This window comes from Microtus oregoni, unplaced genomic scaffold, assembly GCF_018167655.1.
Source record: "Microtus oregoni isolate MIOR12 unplaced genomic scaffold, Mior012 000008F_ref0000371, whole genome shotgun sequence".
Classification (NCBI taxonomy): domain Eukaryota; kingdom Metazoa; phylum Chordata; class Mammalia; order Rodentia; family Cricetidae; genus Microtus; species Microtus oregoni.
In genome coordinates, this window is record NW_024543067.1 from 37,844,029 (window position 1) to 37,861,848 (window position 17,820).

The window sequence follows — 17,820 nt, forward strand, 5'->3', positions numbered from 1 at the left end:
ACTCCCCGAGGTCTCACTATGTATATAGTCCTATCTAGTTGGCCCAGAACTAAAAGAGAGCCTCCTGTTTCTGCTTCCCCAGTGCTGGGATTAAGGATTAAAGTGAACCACCGGTCCTGGCTGCCACAGAATTAACCGCTCCTCAGTTTTTATTCCCTTTTGACCTGTGTTCAAACTCCCAAGTTCTTGACAATCTCATGAATGGACACCTGACAATTTTTTCTCATTTCTCTAGCTCACAGTCAGAGATCAATACACGGGAAAAAGAATGAGTTGCTGGGCAGTAATGACTCATGGCTTTAATCCTAGCACTCAGAAGGCAGAAGCAGGAGGATCTCTGAATTCGAGGCCAGCCTGATCTACAGAGCGCGTTCCAGACAGCCAGGGCCACGTGGAGAAACCCTGTCTCGAAAAACAAAAACATACAAACAAACAAGAACCACTGACGAGCAGCTGCAACCTACTAGGTGTGGTTCACCGAGAAGAGTGAGCCGCGAGAGTCACTGGAAATTGGAAGGTGGCCGCCCCCCAACTCCCGGTCCTGGCCACGCCCCTCAGGCGCGGGGCTCCCATTGGTGTACGCGCTGGGGGCGGGGTCAGCCAGGGTAGGGCGGGGCCTGCAGCGCGCGTTGCCTCCCGCCGGCCTGGGTTGGGGTCGTGCTGGCTTCGGACTCCGCTCCCCTCCGGTTGCCGCCATGGAGGACGATAGGAAGGACGGAGTCTATGGTAGGAATTGCCTCCGGCCTGGAGGTCGCCTGTGTGACTTGGGAAGGAGGGGGGTTTTGAAGAAGGACAACATCTGAGAGCCTTAAAACACTCGTGGCTGCAGCCAGGACGAAGGCCCTTCTGTCCGCGCCCTCAGGCCTCTGCATCCTGCGCTGGTTAATCCGGAGCGTTTGGCCCCAGCCCAGGTTGTCGCCCGTATCCCTTCCCTAGGATTCTCAAGCTTACTCCCTTCCTCCTGAGCGATGGGCCGGGGAGTAGGGCGCATGCTCCTGCCCTGGAGGTCCCGTTATCTGGGCGGATTGGATGGTGGGCGGGGGAGGGGACGTGCGGCAGTAATAGATTGGGGTCTGGGCAAGAACAGGGCCCCGACCTCTCCACATGTTCCGTCTCCTCAAAAGCCCAATGTTCTCTGCATCTCTGCCATTTACACCCACAAGTAGCGGTCCCAAGCTTTGGTGGGGAAACTGAGGCACAGTTGGATGCACCTGTACACAGGGGTTGGGCGCATACCAGTTCAGGGAAGGGCAGAAATAAGGGTGCCTTTGATGAGGGGCAAGCGAGGAGCAATTCAAAAACTTTCCCTGCCTAAGAGGATTATTGCGGGTGCCTGTAATTTTAAGGGGTTCAGGAGACTGGGACCCTACCCTCTGTGAGGCCTGAGGGCAGCCTCAGCTACTTGGAGTTGGGGGTGGGGCCAGGATGCGGCTTTCTCACCCCACCCGACTCCGAGTTCCCATGAACTGGGTGTTGAACTCTGAGCCTCCTTCCTCTTATCTATTTTGGGTTCCCTGGGGGCCCAAATTTGTCACGAGCCTTAAAAGTGGTGACATGGTTGAGACTATGGCAGAGGGGCTCTATCCCCCCCCTCCCCCGTCTTCCACTTTGTGTGACAGGAACTTCCTGGAAACTGCTAGACTCTAGAGTTGTGGGGAGGGGGCCGGAAACGGCTCAAAAATAACTAGAGAAGCAAGTAGGCTCTCCCTGAGCCTCCTCTTGTTCCCTGGTACTGTGCCCTAAAGAAAGAAATTAATGGGCAGATGGGAGAGGTAGCGACCCACCCTGCCCAGCCTAAAGGACCTAGCCTCCCAGGGACTTTCTGGGGGCACTTGAGTTGCCAGCCCCAGACCACCAGAGGGGCTCCCTGTCTGAAGCCCCAGGCTCTGGGGTCACCCGTGCTGTGCAACTCTTGGGTGTGGTTGTCTGTCTCTGGTGTGGGAATCTCAGTCTGAGAGTGTGAGTATGCTTGGGTGTCGCGTCTGAGGGTATGCGTAGTTGGTCTTCTTGACGTCTGTTTGGAATAAGAATGGGGCAGAGTGAACAAGGCTTTGATTTGCCCACGCTTGAATTTGGCTAAAGGGTGAGACTGTGTGGGGGTGGGTGTGTGGGTGCAGAGGGAAGCTCTATACAGGATGGAACTCAGGGCCTCACTCCTGGTCAGTAAGCCATGGGATTGAAAGCTGCCAGCTCTTTTGTGTTTAGCAAGATCTGGAACCCAAATGGGGTCTCGTGTGCTCAGAAAGCACTGAGGGGTGGGTGGTGGTGGAACCCAAGGCCCAGAGCAAGCTCTGCAAGCACAGACTGGAACTCAAGGCAATGCCATGCTCAGGCTGGGAATGGACGCTCAAGGTTTTGTGGGTGTGTTGCCAAAACCCAAGGCCTCAAGCATGTTCAGCAAGTGGTTGGGCCTAGACGTCATTCGAATGCTCAGCCAAACACCCCCAATTTCAGACCCCCAAGAATTTATCAGACCTTTCGCAGGCAATGGTCTGCCTGGGGACACACAGCAGTCCACCAAGCAGAGAAACCCTAGACCGTGTGAGGGTGGACAAGAGAACTAACATATAATTGTAGGTTGTTATGGTTGTAGAGCAACGGACAAGACGTCATGCACGGAAGAGCCACTAGGGTCTATTTTAAGAGACGAAGGTTGGAGAGTGAAAGCCGGGTGAGATGGATTGAGTGAGACAAGTGTGTTTCAGGCAGAAGGAACAGAAAACAAACCACAAGCTTGCTTAATATTTTCCCCTACAAGACTCGGGGAACCTGTGAAAGAGGCCCTACCTGGCTTCTGCAGCCAGAGCCATCTTAGTTGACAGTGGAATTTTTCTCTTCTCTCTTCTTTCCTTCCCTCCTTCCTTCTTCCCTCCCTCCCTCCCTCCCCGCTCTTTCCCTTCTCCCTTCCTTTCTTTCTTATGGATACTGAAGATTGAATGAACCAAGAACCTCAAGCTTACAAATCTCTGAGATAGGTCTTGCTGTGTAACTCAGATGCCTTAAACTTGGTCTTCTCTTTATGCTGCAGCTTTTACGAGTAGCTGAGATTTCAGGCCACCATGCCTTACTTTAGGCAGGATCTCGTTTTGCCTGAAACTTAGCCTATTTCACCAAAATGAAAAACCTGGACTATTTAGACATCCCCATAACATTCTTGCAAAATAGTTCAAGCTTTCTCTCTAAATTCACGGTGTAGCCGGGCGGTGGTGGCGCACGCCTTTAATCCCAGCACTCGGGAGGCAGAGGCAGGCGGATCTCTGTGAGTTCGAGACCAGCCTGGTCTACAAGAGCTAGTTCCAGGATAGGCTCCAAAACCACAGAGAAACCCTGTCTCGAAAAACAAAAACAAAAAAAAACAAACAAAAAAAAAATAAATTCACGGTGTAACCAAATGGCTGATCCTCTTACCTTCAACTTTCAAATTTTGGGATTATAGATGTGCACCACCACACCCAAGTTATTCAGTGCTAAGGAAGGAACCCAGGGTTTCCTGTATGCTGGATAAGCACGCTATCAGTTGGGCTCAATGTCAGCTTTCTCTTGGACATAATGGCTAATCCTACGCCATTTGGCTTCCCATTCGTCACTGTGCCCAACAGGAGTGGCTTCAGATAGACCCAGCTTTAAATCAAAGCTCTGATTTTTGTTTCGTTTTTGTCTGTTTGAGACAGGGTTTCTCTATGTAGCCCTCTTTGTCCTGGAACTAATTTTATAGATCAGATCTCTCTCAGAGATCCGCCTGCCTCTGCCTCCCGAGAGCTGGGTTAAAGGCGTGTGCCACCACTGCCTGTTAAAGGTTCTGATCTTTACGTGCTCTGTAACTCTAGGTGACTGGATGGCCCTTCTGAGCCTGCATCATTACATATAAGGCTTGTGGATCACATGTAGTGCAGGCGGACTCACTACCTAGCCAAGAACACCCTTCAATTTATCATCTTGCTCCACCTCCTAAGTGCAGAGATGACAGGCATGTGCTACCATGCCTAGCCAGACTAGCGTTTTCTAATTTGTTGTTGTTTTCTTCCTTCCTTCCTTCCTTCCTTTCTTTTTTTTTTTTGGTTTTTCAAGACAGGGTTTCTCTGTGGCTTTGGAGCCTGTCCTGGAACTAGCTCTGTAGACCAGGCTGGTCTCGAACTCACAGAGATCCACCTGCCTCTGCCTCCCGAGTGCTGGGATTAAAGGCGTGCGCCACCATCGCCCGGCTCTTTCTTTTTTTTGAGACAAGGTTTCTCTGTAGCTTTGGTGCCTGTCCCAGAACTAGCTCTTATAGACCAGGCTGGCCTCGAACTCTCAGAGAACCGCCTGCCTCTGCTCCCAAGTGCTGGGATTAAAAGTGTATGCACCACCGCCCAGCTGTTGCTGTTTATTCAAGACAGTGATTCTCTGTATAAGAGTCCTGGCTGTTCAGGAACTTGCTTTGTAGACCAGGCTGGCCTCAGAGTCACAGAGATCTGCCTGCCTCTGCCTCCCAAGTGCTGGGATTAAAGGCATCTGCCAGGACTGCCCAGCTCAGACTACTGTTTTTTTTTGTTTTTTTTTGGTTTTTTCGAGACAGGGTTTCTCTGTAGGTTTGGAGCCTGTCCTGGAACTAGCTCATGTAGACCAGGCTGGTCTCGAACTCACAGAGATCTGCCTGCCTCTGCCTCCTGAGTGCTGGGATTAAAGGCGTGCGCCACCACCGCCCGGCTTCAGACTACTGTTTTCAGTGATCTCTGGGAAGGCCCTGTATGCTCAGGTGACCCTGGGGCTGGTGTGGTGGCGTGGAGGACATAGCTTTTCTTTGAACTAATGGACAGGCAAACCTGTGTCTGGGAAGAGTGAGGCAGGACTGGGCAGGGCAGGAAGTGCCTTTCCCAGCAGATAACATGATTCTGGAAGGAGGTAGCAGCTCCACAGGAAAGGGAAATGGCTCAGGGCCTGGCAAGAGAAGATTCTAGAACCCAGAGCAGGGAAGCACATAGTGAAGGTTGGCTAAAGAGGAGACTTCTTCGGCTGAGTTTGTAGCTGTTGGCACAGTGCTCGCCAGGCACACATGGATTCCCATGTTCTCTACCTGGTATCTGATAAACCAGGCAAGTGGGCGTCTCAGCTCTCGGGAGGTGGGGGCGGGAAGATTAGAACTCAAGGTCATCATTGGCTGCACAGGAGTTTCAGGCCAGCCTAGGCTACGTGAGAGCCTGTCTCAAAAAAGAAAAAAAGAATTTAGGGACCTGGTTAGATGGCTCATCAGTGCTCACTGCTCTAGCGGAGGACCTGAGTGTGATTCTCAGCACCCAGATGTCACATCCTCCTCCAAGCACACAGTGCCGTAAACTCAGAACACACACCACACTGTCCACATGAATAAAAACAGAAATAAAAGCTGGGTGTGGTGGTGCACATCTTTAGTTCCAGCCCCAGGAGGCAGGCAGATCTCTGTGAATTTGAAGCCAGCCTTAGTTTGGTGAGTTCCAGGACAACCAGGACTCAGCAAGTGTTCTTTACTACTGAGCCATCTGCCCAGCCCCACTATGAAATTTTTATAACACATATGTATTTTTTAATTTGTGTATGAGAGACACAATGAGGGTGGGGGTTGTCCACAAAGCTGTGGGCTCCTCACCAGTGGCCACACCAGTGAGAAAACATCTCTTCCTCCCCAGCATGGTTGCTATCTGTGAATTCTCAGAGAAAGGCAGGGCCTGGTGAGTGCCCCCATTCACATACATATTTCTTTTGGGGGGTGTGCGCTATGTGAACATATGTGGAGACCACAGGTTGACACCTGGTGTTTCCCTCTGTTGCTCTCCACTTTTGTAAGTTTTTGTTTGTTTGGTTGGTTTTTGGTTTTTGTTTTTGTGTTTGGTTTTTGGTTTTTCAAGCCAGGGTTTCTCTCTCTAGCTTTGGAGCCTGTCCTGGAATTTGCTTGCTTTGTAGACTAGACTGACCTTGAACTCAGAGAGATCCACCTGTCTCTGCCTCCTGAGTGTTGAGTGTTGGAATTAAAGGTGTGCTCTACCACTGCCCGGCACTTTTGTAAGTTTTTAAAAAGTACATTTACTCATGTATGTATAGTGTGTGTGAGGACAGGTTGTGGAAGTAAGTTCTCTCCTTTCACTTTTTTTTTCTTTTTTGTGGTTTTTTTCCCTTCCTTCCTTCCTTCCTTCCTTCCTTCATTCCTTCCTTTCTTTCTTTTTTTGGAGACATGGTTTCTCTGTAGTTCTGGAGCCTGTCCTGGAACTCATTCTTGTAGACCAGGCTGGCCTCAAACTCACAGAGATCCGCCTGCTTCTGCCTCCCAAGTGCTGAAATTAAAGGCGTGCACCACCACGCCCAGCTCGCCTTTCACACTTTGAGTTTGGAGGATAGTGCTCAGGGCATCAGGCCCTAACTTGAGCCTTCCCGCTCTCTTAATTTCTGTGACGGTGTCTGTCCCTAAGCCTGGTACAGTTTTTACCTCCAGATTTTATGTGGGTCCTGGGGACTGGAACTCAGGTCCTTATGGCCAGGGTTTTACCCACAGTCATTTCTTCGGGAGTCCCCCACACCTGTATCTCTTTAGTCATGGTTTTTTATTTTATGTGTATGGGTATTTTGCCTGCATGTGTGTCTGTACCTTGTGGAGGCTTAGTGCCCAAAGACGTCAGAAGAGGGTGTTGGGTCCTCTAGAACTGTAGTCCTGGATGGTTGTGAGCCACTCTGTGGTGCTGGGGAAGGGTTCTCTACAAGAGGACCAGCTCTCAGTGAAATACAGTGTAGCCGACTGAAGATACACAGTGTAAGATCATTGGCTGCTCTTGCAGAGGACCCTTCCTTCCCCAACACCCCTGTGGTGACTCATAGCTATTATCAACCAGGGGACCTGGTCCTCTCTTCTAACCTCCGCAGGCACCAATCATGTGCACTGTGCTCAGACGTAATACATACAGGCAGACACTCGTATAAAATAAAATGAATAGGTCTAATTTAAAAGTTTTGGGCCAGACCGTGATGGCACATGCGGTTAACCTTTAATCTCAGCATTTGGGAGGCAGAGGCAGGCGGATCCCTGGGAGTTCAAGACCAGCCTGGGCTATAAGAGAGAAACTCTGCCTGTGGGGAGTGTGGGGGGGGGGACCGGACACAGGGAAGGGGGACAACCTCCGCCAACAAATAAACTAGGCAACAACAAAAGATTGTTTAAATACATACTTTGTAGCCTTCTCCAAGGATGAGATTAGCCCTGCTTTGCTGGGGCAGAACAATGCGCAGCTTTGTACCCTGTGAATTTGCCCAGAGGGAATGGTGTGGAAGACATTCCTTTGGTTCATCCCAGCACCAAAATCATGGCGCTTAGGAGACAGAGGGTTAGAGATGTGCAGGGTCTGTGTCCTGTAGACAGCATCTGGAATGAGAGTAAGGGCAGTTGCTTTTCTGGTTTTCTTTTTTTTCTTGTTGTTTAATTCTGAGTGGAAGTGTCCATGTGTGTTTGGGACGGGACCTCTCGCAGCTCAGGCTGCCCTCAAGCTCTCTATTGAGCCAGGACTGACTTTGAACTCCTAGCCACTGCCCTTCGCCTTCTGCTGGCTTGGGGGACCCTGCTCAGTTGATGTGGTGCAGAGAAAGGACCCAGGTTTCTCAGGCATGCAAAGCCAGTGAAGCCTGGCTCCACCCATGACACCTGTAGCTTTTATTATACTTATTTATTTATTCATTCATTCATTTTCTTGTTTTGTTTTGTTTTTTGGTTTTATGAAACAGGGTTTCTCTATAGCTTTGGAGCCTGTCCTGGAACTTGCTCTGTAGACCAGGCTGGCCTTTAACTCACAGAGATCCTCCAGCCTCTGTCTCCTGAGTGCTGGAATTAAAGGCACGCGCCACCACCACTGGCTCATTCATTCATTTTCTGAGACAGGTTCTCTCTACCTAACCCTGGATACCCTGGTGCTCAAAATGTAACCAGGTTGGCCTCAAACTCACAGAGATCTGACTGTCTCTACTCCCTGAGTGCTGAGATTAAAAGTGTGTACCACTAACCCAGTTTTTAATTAATTAATTATTAATTTTTTTGATGTAAGCTCAAGCTGGTCTAGAATTCACTCTGCAGCCTCAGTTGGCCTCGATTTCACCATTCTCCTGCCTCCGTAACTTGAGTGCTGGGATCGTTAGCCACCTGGCCCTTTCTCCATCTTTTGTCTCCATGCCTTCACTGCATGGGCACTGCCCCCAAATCCTTGTCAGAAGGACTTGTCTCAGTGGCTGAGATGTCCGTTCTTTAGGCCAGGCCCAGACTCTGGGAAGGCAGGAACTGTGTAGGCGAGGCCTTGGACACTGGAGCCCTTGACTTAGCCAGTGTTTGGAAGTTGTGGGGGCTGGGTGTCACTTGATGTCCTGGCAAAAGCATTATGACAGACTGCCTGTCTGAGTTCCCTTATCTCCCAAACCTTCGATGAGCCCTCATGCCTGGCTTGGCAGGACCTGCCCCCACTGTTTTCACAATCCAGCTACCCCCTTTCCCCCACCACCCTTGCCTCTCTCTCCCTGAGTCTTGGTCTGATTTCTTTTGCTCTTAACCTCATGGAGAAGAGTAGGTAAGTTACACAAAACGAGAGTTAACTTCCTATTTGATTCATGGTCACCAGGCTTTATCTAGTGGTTTTCTTGCTAGAAGAAATCCGAGAGTCAGTGAGCCCACACATGTGTGCTGTGTTTTAGTTCTTGCTATGCTCGGTTGGAACCCAGGGCCACTGCCATGGGAAGCAAATGCTCTTCCTTAGAGCTATACCTTAGCCCCTCACTGAGGGCGTCTACTCAGGAGTTTCACCTCTGAATCATACCCCCATGTCTCACTGAGGGCTTGTCAGGGTTACTGCTGCTGTGATAAACACTGACCAAAAGCACCTTGGGGAGGAAAGGGTATATTTGGTTTACATACCCTGAATCTCAGTCCACTGAAGGAAGCTAACTCCGGAAATCACTGAAGGAAGGAACTCAAAGTAGAGGAACCTGGAGGCAGGAGCTGATACAGAGGCCATGGAGAGATGCTGCTTACTGGCTTGCTCCTCATTGCTTGCTCAGCCTGCTTTCTTATAAAATCCAGGACCACCAGCCCGGGGGTGTCCCCACCCACAATGAGCTGGGCCTTCCCCATCAATCACTAATTAAGAAAATGCCTTACAGCCAGATCTTATGGACGCTGTATTAGGATTCTCTAGACTCAAGAGTCTAGAGTAACAGAACTTATATGAATCTCTGCATATGTACAGAAAGGGGTTTATCGGAATGGTTTATAGGCTGTGGTCCAGCTAATCCAACAATGGCTGCCTATGAATGGAAAGTCCAAGAATCCAGAAGTTGCTCAGTCCAGGAGGCTGTACGTCTCAGCTGGTTTTCAGCATACTCTGGAATCCAGAAGAACAGGCTCCAATGCCTGTGAAGGAATAGACTTGCTAGCATGGCAAGAGCAAGCAGTCCAAGAATAGGCTTCCAGTAGAAGGCGTGGCCCAGATTAGATCTGGATTAAAGGTCTGGATTAGAAGTGGATCTTCCTACTTCAAATTAAGAAAAAATTCCTCACAGCTGTGCCCTCTTTTTTTCTGGTTTTAGATCCAGATATAGTCAAGTTGCTAGCCAAGAACAGCCATCACAAGGCATTTTCTCAGTTGGGGCTCCCTCTTAGATGACTCTGGCTGTGTGGCGTTGACATACAATTAGACACAGGGATACCTGGCAGGGGCTCTGCCATGGAGCTGCATCCCCAGCCCCTCACTGGAGGATTCTAGAAAAGGATTCTACTGCTGAATCATTCTGTGTGTGTGTGTGTGTGTGTGTGTGTGTGTGTGTGTGTGTGTTTTGAGACAGGCTCTCACTAAGTGACAAGGCTGACCTTTTTTGAGGGGGTGTACAAAGAGAAATGGTTTATTTTGGATCACAGTTCAGGTCCGTCACATGGGGAAGGTAAAACAGCAGGGCTTGAGGTGGTCACATGGCGTCCACTGTGTGGTAAGAGAGTGATGACTGTATTAGGGGTGGCCTTGCGCTCATTCTGTACTTGTCTTTGTCACCCTCCCTCCTCAGTCTTCTCAGCAGCAAGGATGACAGTACTGTGTCTCCACACCTGGCTCTTATTTTAAAGCCACCAGGGCTCAATCCAGAGGCACACCTCCCTTTCCCTAGTCACCTCTCAAAGGCCCTAGTCTTTGTCTTAATACCTCCCAGTGGGGCTAGAGCTGCAAAGATGGCAGACTGCATTTAAACCTCTACAGGCCAGAGCTACCAGACAATTGCCAGATTAGACAAGAGAGGGCTTTTCTGTTAATCCAATCTATGGTGGTCACTAGCCTCAGTTTACCTTCCTGTCAAGTGGGATCACGCATTAGCCTTTTCTAGTTTCATTGTTTTTCACTGCTCACCGTGTGTGTGTGTGTGTGTGTGTGTGTGTGTGTGTGTGAGAGAGAGGGGGGGGGGGGCAGAGGGAGGGAGAGGAAGTGAACCGGTGACTGCGTGAGCTAGAACTAGTGAGCAGGGAGCTCCAGAGGCCAGAAGTGTTTCATCCCCTGGAGCTGGAGTTACCGGAAGTCAGCTGTCTGTGTGAGCAGTATGAGCTCTTAACTACTGAATCGTGTCTCCAGTCCCCTGTTCTACTGTGACAAGGTCTCACATAGTTCGCTTTTGAAAAAATTGTATCTTGCCGGGCATGGTGGCGCACACCTTTAATCCCAGACAGGGAGCCCACAACAGGCCAAAGTACAGAGACCACCAAAGACCAACTTGGTGAACCGATGAGTTTAACTGGGGATTACTTACAGGAATATGGGTGAGGAGTTACTTAACAGCAGCAGAAATGATTAACCAGCTGCATCGCCAAGGCCCACCCCAGCACGAGTGACAGCTCACACAGCTGGGAACCTGGAGCACACAGCACAGCCGGCAGGCAGCTGCACAGGCTGGAGAGTGTCCTTTCCAGGTGCCTGGGTTGTCTAAACCTCTTCCAGGCAGCTCTTTTTATCCGAATGTTTGTAGCTTTCCTCCTCTCCACAACACTCCTTTATTGTTTGTTCTGGAAGGGAGGGGCTGTTCTTGCTGAGTTTTTGAAGCTATTTTGTTTTTGTTTACCTCCCTGTTTAAGGAGCTTTCCTACAGGATAGAATGTTTTCTATCTACGGGTAGCAGAGGAGGCTGCTACACACGATGCCTCAGTCCTTCCAGTCTGGTGGGTGTGTCTGTCTCTGTGTGTGTGTGTGTGTGTGTGTGTGTGTGTGTGTATGTGTGTGTGTGTGTGTGTGTGTGTGTGAGAGAGAGAGAGGGGGGGGGCAGAGGGAGGGAGAGGAAGTGAACCGGTGATTGCGTGAGCTAGAACTAGTGAGCAGGGAGCTCCAGAGGCCAGAAGTGTTTCATCCCCTGGAGCTGGAGTTACCGGAAGTCAGCTGTCTGTGTGAGCAGTATGAGCTCTTAACTACTGAATCGTGTCTCCAGTCCCCTGTTCTACTGTGACAAGGTCTCACATAGTTCGCTTTTGAAAAAATTGTATCTTGCCGGGCATGGTGGCGCACACCTTTAATCCCAGACAGGGAGCCCACAACAGGCCAAAGTACAGAGACCACCAAAGACCAACTTGGTGAACCGATGAGTTTAACTGGGGATTACTTACAGGAATATGGGTGAGGAGTTACTTAACAGCAGCAGAAATGATTAACCAGCTGCATCGCCAAGGCCCACCCCAGCACGAGTGACAGCTCACACAGCTGGGAACCTGGAGCACACCGCACAGCTGGCAGGCAGCTGCACAGGCTGGAGAGTGTCCTTTCCAGGTGCCTGGGTTGTCTAAACCTCTTCCAGGCAGCTCTTTTTATCCGAATGTTTGTAGCTTTCCTCCTCTCCACAACACTCCTTTATTGTTTGTTCTGGAAGGGAGGGGCTGTTCTTGCTGAGTTTTTGAAGCTATTTTGTTTTTGTTTACCTCCCTGTTTAAGGAGCTTTCCTACAGGATAGAATGTTTTCTATCTACGCGTAGCAGAGGAGGCTGCTACACACGATGCCTCAGTCCTTCCAGTCTGGTGGGTGTGTCTGTCTCTGTGTGTGTGTGTGTGTGTGTGTGTGTGTATGTGTGTCCTGCCAAAGGGTTTCAGGAGTCCGCCTGCCTCTACCTCCTAAGTAATGGAAATAAAGGCATGTACCACCACACCCAGCTGAGTGCTTAAATGGATTCTTAGAATTCTATCTTGGATCCCCACTGTTGCGCATCGAATGCTTTTACCCCAGTCAGTGACCTTGAGCTTCCAACTCTTCTACCTCTGTTTCCCAGGGGCTGAGCAGCTCCTGCTTGTACACCCTATTTATTCAGCCCTGGGAGCAGGACTTGCAACTTCCTCCTCCCCTCTCTCTCTCACTCTGCTTTCTGTTCATATTATCTGGCATTGTGGTTGCAAAGACCCAGCCCTTTCCCATCCTGCAAGTATTGGATCAACCTCTTGATCAGAAACTGTTAGCTCTTACAGCTGCTGTCCTTTTTAAAGTTGCTTTTCTTTATTATGTGTGTGGGCTGCAGGCAGTCAGCTCACTTCATAGCAGGCACGCAGAGGCCAGAGGATCCTGCAGGAGTCAGTTCTTTGCCTTCAATATTGGCGACAGTGCCTCTACTTCTGATCCACTTCACCTCCTCTGCGTTTTAAATTCTGTCTAAAGGTTAACCCACGTTCCATCTCTCTGAGATAGAGCTGTCAGCTGCTGGACAGTATAGACTCCCATAAGCTCTCCTCCCTAGACAGGTCTTATGTTCTTGCTGAGTCCCCCTTGGTGGCTCCCACTTGCCCATCAAACCTATTTGGGGGTGGACAGCTTAGGAGCCCTGGCAGGGGTGGGTTACCCCAGTTGACCCTGAAAACATCTAATATTCCCTTATCTTGTCTCCCACTTGCCGTACCAGCCTTCCTATCAGAGACACAGTTTCTTGTAGCTTTTCATGCTTCTAATAGTTTGAGGTTTTATATATTCGCATGATTAGTTCCTGTGGAATTTTCTGCCTCTGAGTCAGGGCTATTTTTTCCACTTACATATCAAGCATACTGACTTAAACATTTTTGCTTTATCTGTAGACCCTCAGTTTCCTATGTGATCTCCAGTTCACCCTCAGTTTCCTATGTGATCTCTGGTCTTCCTAAAGTTTCCTAAGGGCACCTTCTTTTTTTTTCTCTCTCTCTCAGTTTTTAGAGACAGGGTTTCACTGTGTGGCCTGTAGTCTCAGCTGTGTTGGCCTTGAACTCACAGAGTGTAGAGAGGGCACCTTCTTAATGCTGGGTCACACATGTGTGACACCAGGCCAGCTTTAAATTCTTGGTTTGGTTTCTGTTTTTTGACAGTCTCACTGTGTAACACTGACTTGGGACTTGCTCTGTAGAGCAGGTTGGCCTGGAACTCACAGAGATCCACTTAGCATGTCTCCTGAGTGCTAGGAGAAAAAATGCATGCCACAGTGGCCTACTCAAGGTTTTAACATGCTTAAAAATATGTATTTACTTTTATGTATGTGTATGCATGAGTACCTGCATGTATATATGTTCACCATGTACCTGGTACCTTAGCGGTAGGAAGTGGAGGAGTCTCAGCTCCAAGAACTGGACTTCAGGAAGAGCTGTTATGTGGGTGCTGGGAACTGAACTCTAGTCTTTTGCAAGAACAGCAAGTGCTTCAGCCACTGAGCCATCTCTCCAAGCCCCAAGTATTTAAATTTTTTAGCCAGGATTTAGCTACATACTCAGGGTGGCTGCCACTCAAGGCAGTTCTGCCTCAGTCTCTCAAGTGCTAGGGTGACACTTGTAGACCAGCCACCAAGCCCAGCGTTGGGGGAAAGAGGTGGCCTGGGACTGAGACTAGGGCTTTACAGAAATCAGCCCCCTCAGCCCTCTGCTTCAATTAAAGGAACTGGTCTGAAGCAGGCCTCCTTTGGGCTCAGGTCAGAGCCCAGCACAAAAGGAGCAGTGTCACCCTGCTGTGTCAGGCCGGGTATGAGATGACCTTGAGGCCTCCGTGAGTGGGGCTGGGGTCGTGTGAGCCTGCCTGAGGGAGCCATTGGAGGACGTGGTGGTTGGAGACTTTGACTGTCCTCAAGGCACTGTCCAGCTCGGAACAGAAGCAACTTGTTGCCCAGGACCAATCTACTCTGTCCACTGCCAAATCTGGGTGAGGGCCTTCGTGAGGGCCAATGATGTGAGGGCTGTGGGGCTTTCGAGAAACACGGGTTTCTTTGGGAGTTCTGGTCAGCCTAGGCCAAGGCTTGGAGCTTTTAGCCCCGCCTGTTTGCTGTGCCTGTGGCTTTGGGGTCAGGCAAGGCTGGCCTCCCTGCAGTGAGCCAGAGCAAGGGAACTGGCTTTCTCTAGGGACAGCTGATTAGAAAGCGGAGCCCAGCTGGGTGTGCTAGACTTTGTGGTGGCAACTGCAGGTATTAATAGTTTTTGTGTGAGGGTGTTCAGCTAGAACTCAAGCCTTACACGGTAGGCTCTACCCCTGAGCCACACCCCTGCCCCTCACAGGGCGGGGCAGGAAGGTTCGAGGTTGTAGCTCTATCACTGAGCCACACCCCGGCCCCTCACTAGACAATTCTAGGCAGGTACTCTACCCCTGAGCCACGACCCACCCCCTGGCTGAGGAGGGTGGATTCTAGGTAGCAGCTCTATCACTGAGCCACACCTCAGTGTGGTTTGGTTTTGGTGGTTGTTTTGGGTGTGTGAGGTAGTGATGAGGGTACAAACAGGGACTTGGGATTTTCACCATTTATGTTGGATACCCTCGTGTTTTATATATATGTGTCTGTGTGTGCATGTATATATATGCCTATGATGGTATACGTATCACACCAACTGTATATCCTGCTTCTTTTTCTTTTTGAGACAGGGTTTCTTTATGTAGCCCCTGAATTAGTCCTAGAATTAGCTCTTGTAGACCAGGCTGGCCTCAAATTCGCCGAGATCCACCTGCCTCTGCTTCTCAAGTGCTGGGATTAAAGGCGTGCGCCACCACCACCTGGCTATCCCCCTTCTTCAGTTTGCCTCCTGGTGGATATATGGAAATGCACACTGTATACCTCCTTGCCTGCTGTAGAACGTGATCCCAGCTGTGCCCCATGCTGACACCTGCCCTTGATCCCCACCTTGATTGAACACCTGACAGGGCTCCTTGAGCCCTAGTGCCAGCTGCTACCCTGGCTTTCTGTGCCCTATCCTCAAGGCCAGGATTGGCATTTTCTGCTGCTATTGTGAATTCCAGACTGGTCTTGAACTTGATTTTTTAAAAATCTTTATTTATTTTTATTTTATGTGCATTGGTGCTTTGCCTGGATGTATGTCTATGGGAGGGCATCAGAACCCCAGGAACTGGAGTTACACACAGTTGTGTGTTGCCACATGGGTGCTGGGAATTGAACCCAGATCCTCTACAAAAACAGCAAATTGACTGGACAGTGAGTTGTATGCCTACCTAAACTACAAAAGACTCTCTCTTAAAAAAAAAAAAAAGCATCATAGCGCCCCCCCCCCAATTTCATTCATGTATTTGAGTTTTAGCCCAAATAATTTATTTTTGGTTGCTTGTTTTTCTGTTGTTTTGTTTTTCGAGAAAGGGTTTCTCTGTGTAGCCTTGGCTGTTCTGGAACTCGTCTGTAGACCAGGCTGAATCTGCCTCTGTCTCCGGAGTCCTGGGATTAAAGGCGGAGCGCCACCACCGCCGAGATGTCTGCCTGCTTTCTTTCCTCCCTGTGCCTCAGTTTCCATCTTGCATGGTAGAGCAGTCGGGTGATCTTTTAGAGTTGAGAAGTATTCCCGGATGCATTGTTGCGTGGGTCGGTGGAAGGTGGGTGGATGGAGGGTGAGGCCAGAGCCCGGAGGAGCCACCTCAGGCTCCTGGATGGAGGCTGGGTGAAGGTGGGGGGCTGGGAGAGCTAAATCCAGCCTTCCAGTGAGTGGCAGGAGCAACTGCAGCCCCGCCCGGCCCGGCCCCCTACGTCGGTCCCTCCCTCCCTCCCTTGGTTATTTGGCTGGGGCCTGTCTGACCGGTTTGGGCCGTCCCGCTTGCTACTCTGGAGGAGCTGCTGCCGGTGGCGGCTGTGTCCAGGAGGGCACGGACCGCCTGGGTGCCGTCGGGGCCGCACTGCAGTGATGGGGAAGGATTCTCAGCATTACTACGGGAAGCATGGTATGCGAGCCCTCCCAGTGCACCCCAGGGACACCAGCGGGGACCTTGGACTATCAGGGAAGGTTGCAAAAGGGAGGGGGAGTAATTGCACTTGAATCTTACGTAGTCCGCCCACCTCCCGGTCCCCCTTACCGTCTGTGCTAGCTCCCACAACTGCCTCAGACGCCGTTCCACTCTCCTACCTAGTACCAGGCCGACACCCATCCCTAGAGCACCTGCACCTCTACACAGTGAACTTTGCGTTCTTTGCTCTGGTCCTTGTAAACCCTTCCAGGCATTTTCCTTGGGCCACAGCAAGCTGATCAGTCAGCTGGTCACCCCCAGGGACTCTAGTCCCTGCTGTAGTCTCTGATGACCTTGGGTGTAGTCCCCTGGAGGTAGGATGCAGGTACAGCTCAATACTCCTTATGGTTTGGGGACCCTGGGTCCCCCAGCTTCCTTGGCTGTTTCAACTTCTCATCCACCCTTGTTTAATCTTGTTGACTTTCAGGGACGCCTCAGAAATATGACCCCACCTTCAAAGGACCCATTTACAACAGGTAGGAGGCCCTGCCTTCCTGGGGAAGAGGGGAAAGGATGGGAGAATGTGTCTCTGTTTTCCAGCAAAGCAGGATAAACCATTGCGATATGATTCAAGAGCTGGTTTCCTTAAGGTTCTAGACTCCTCCCATTGGAGCTGAGAATGGAATTGAGCCGCACAAACCTTAGGCATATATTATGCCTCTGCCCTTACATGGATCCTTTTTTTAAAATTTAATTTACATTTATTTATGTGTATGTATGCTGGTATGTATGTGTGTGTATGCTGGTATGTATGTGTGTGTGTATGTGTGTATGCTGGTGTGTATGTGTGTGTATGCTGGCGTGTATGGGTGTGTATGCTGATGTGTATGGGTGTGTATGCTGGTGTGTATGTGTGTGTTTGCTGGTGTGTATGTGTGTGTATGCTGATGTGTATGGGTGTGTATGCTGGCGTGTATGGGTGTGTATGCTGGCGTGTATGTGTGTGTATGCTGGTGTGTATGTGTGTGTAAGCTGGCGTGTATGGGTGTGTATGCTGATGTGTATGGGTGTGTATGCTGGTGTGTATGTGTGTGTATGCTGGCGTGTATGGGTGTGTATGCTGATGTGTATGGGTGTGTATGCTGGTGTGTATGTGTGTGTTTGCTGGTGTGTATGTGTGTGTATGCTGATGTGTATGGGTGTGTATGCTGGCGTGTATGTGTGTGTATGCTGGTGTGTATGTGTGTGTAAGCTGGCGTGTATGGGTGTGTATGCTGATGTGTATGGGTGTGTATGCTGGTGTGTATACTGGTGTGTATGGGTATGTATGCTGTGTGTATGGGTGTGTATGGGTATATATGCTGGTGTGTATGGCTGTGGTATGTATTTGTCACTGTGCAGTGTGGAGGTCAGAGGAAAACTTGCAGGAGTTGGCTTTTTCCTATCATGGGGTTCCAAGGATCCAAAACAGTTGTCCTGCTGGGCCATCACTCTGGCTTCTCTCCCTCTCTGCCTCAGTACTAAACAGTGGCTCTACCAGTGGGTGACATTTTCACTCCTACTTTTTGTTTGTTTAGTTTTGTAGTTTTGTTTTTGAGACAGGGTCTTTGTAGCCCTGGCTGTCATGGAACCCTCTATGTAGACTAGGCTAGCCTTGAACTCACAGAGATCCAT

At 50.0% G+C, this 17,820-nt stretch overlaps 1 protein-coding gene across 5 annotated transcripts in view; it reads left to right on the top strand.

Moving 5' to 3' along the window:
• Positions 1 to 605: 605 nt before the first annotated feature.
• Slc44a2 (solute carrier family 44 member 2) overlaps positions 606 to 17,820 on the top strand; it is a 34,113-nt gene continuing 16,898 nt past the window's right edge. For 3 of the 5 annotated variants that reach the window (XM_041657522.1, XM_041657523.1, XM_041657525.1), the window contains exons 1-2: positions 606 to 726; positions 16,634 to 16,682. In XM_041657522.1, coding sequence (XP_041513456.1) covers positions 696 to 726; positions 16,634 to 16,682 — 80 coding nt within the window. In that variant the 5' untranslated portion in view covers positions 606 to 695. Of the gene's footprint in view, positions 727 to 16,022; positions 16,144 to 16,633; positions 16,683 to 17,820 lie in introns of those variants that run through there. The other 2 variants (XM_041657524.1, XM_041657526.1) reach the window with 2 other exon arrangements.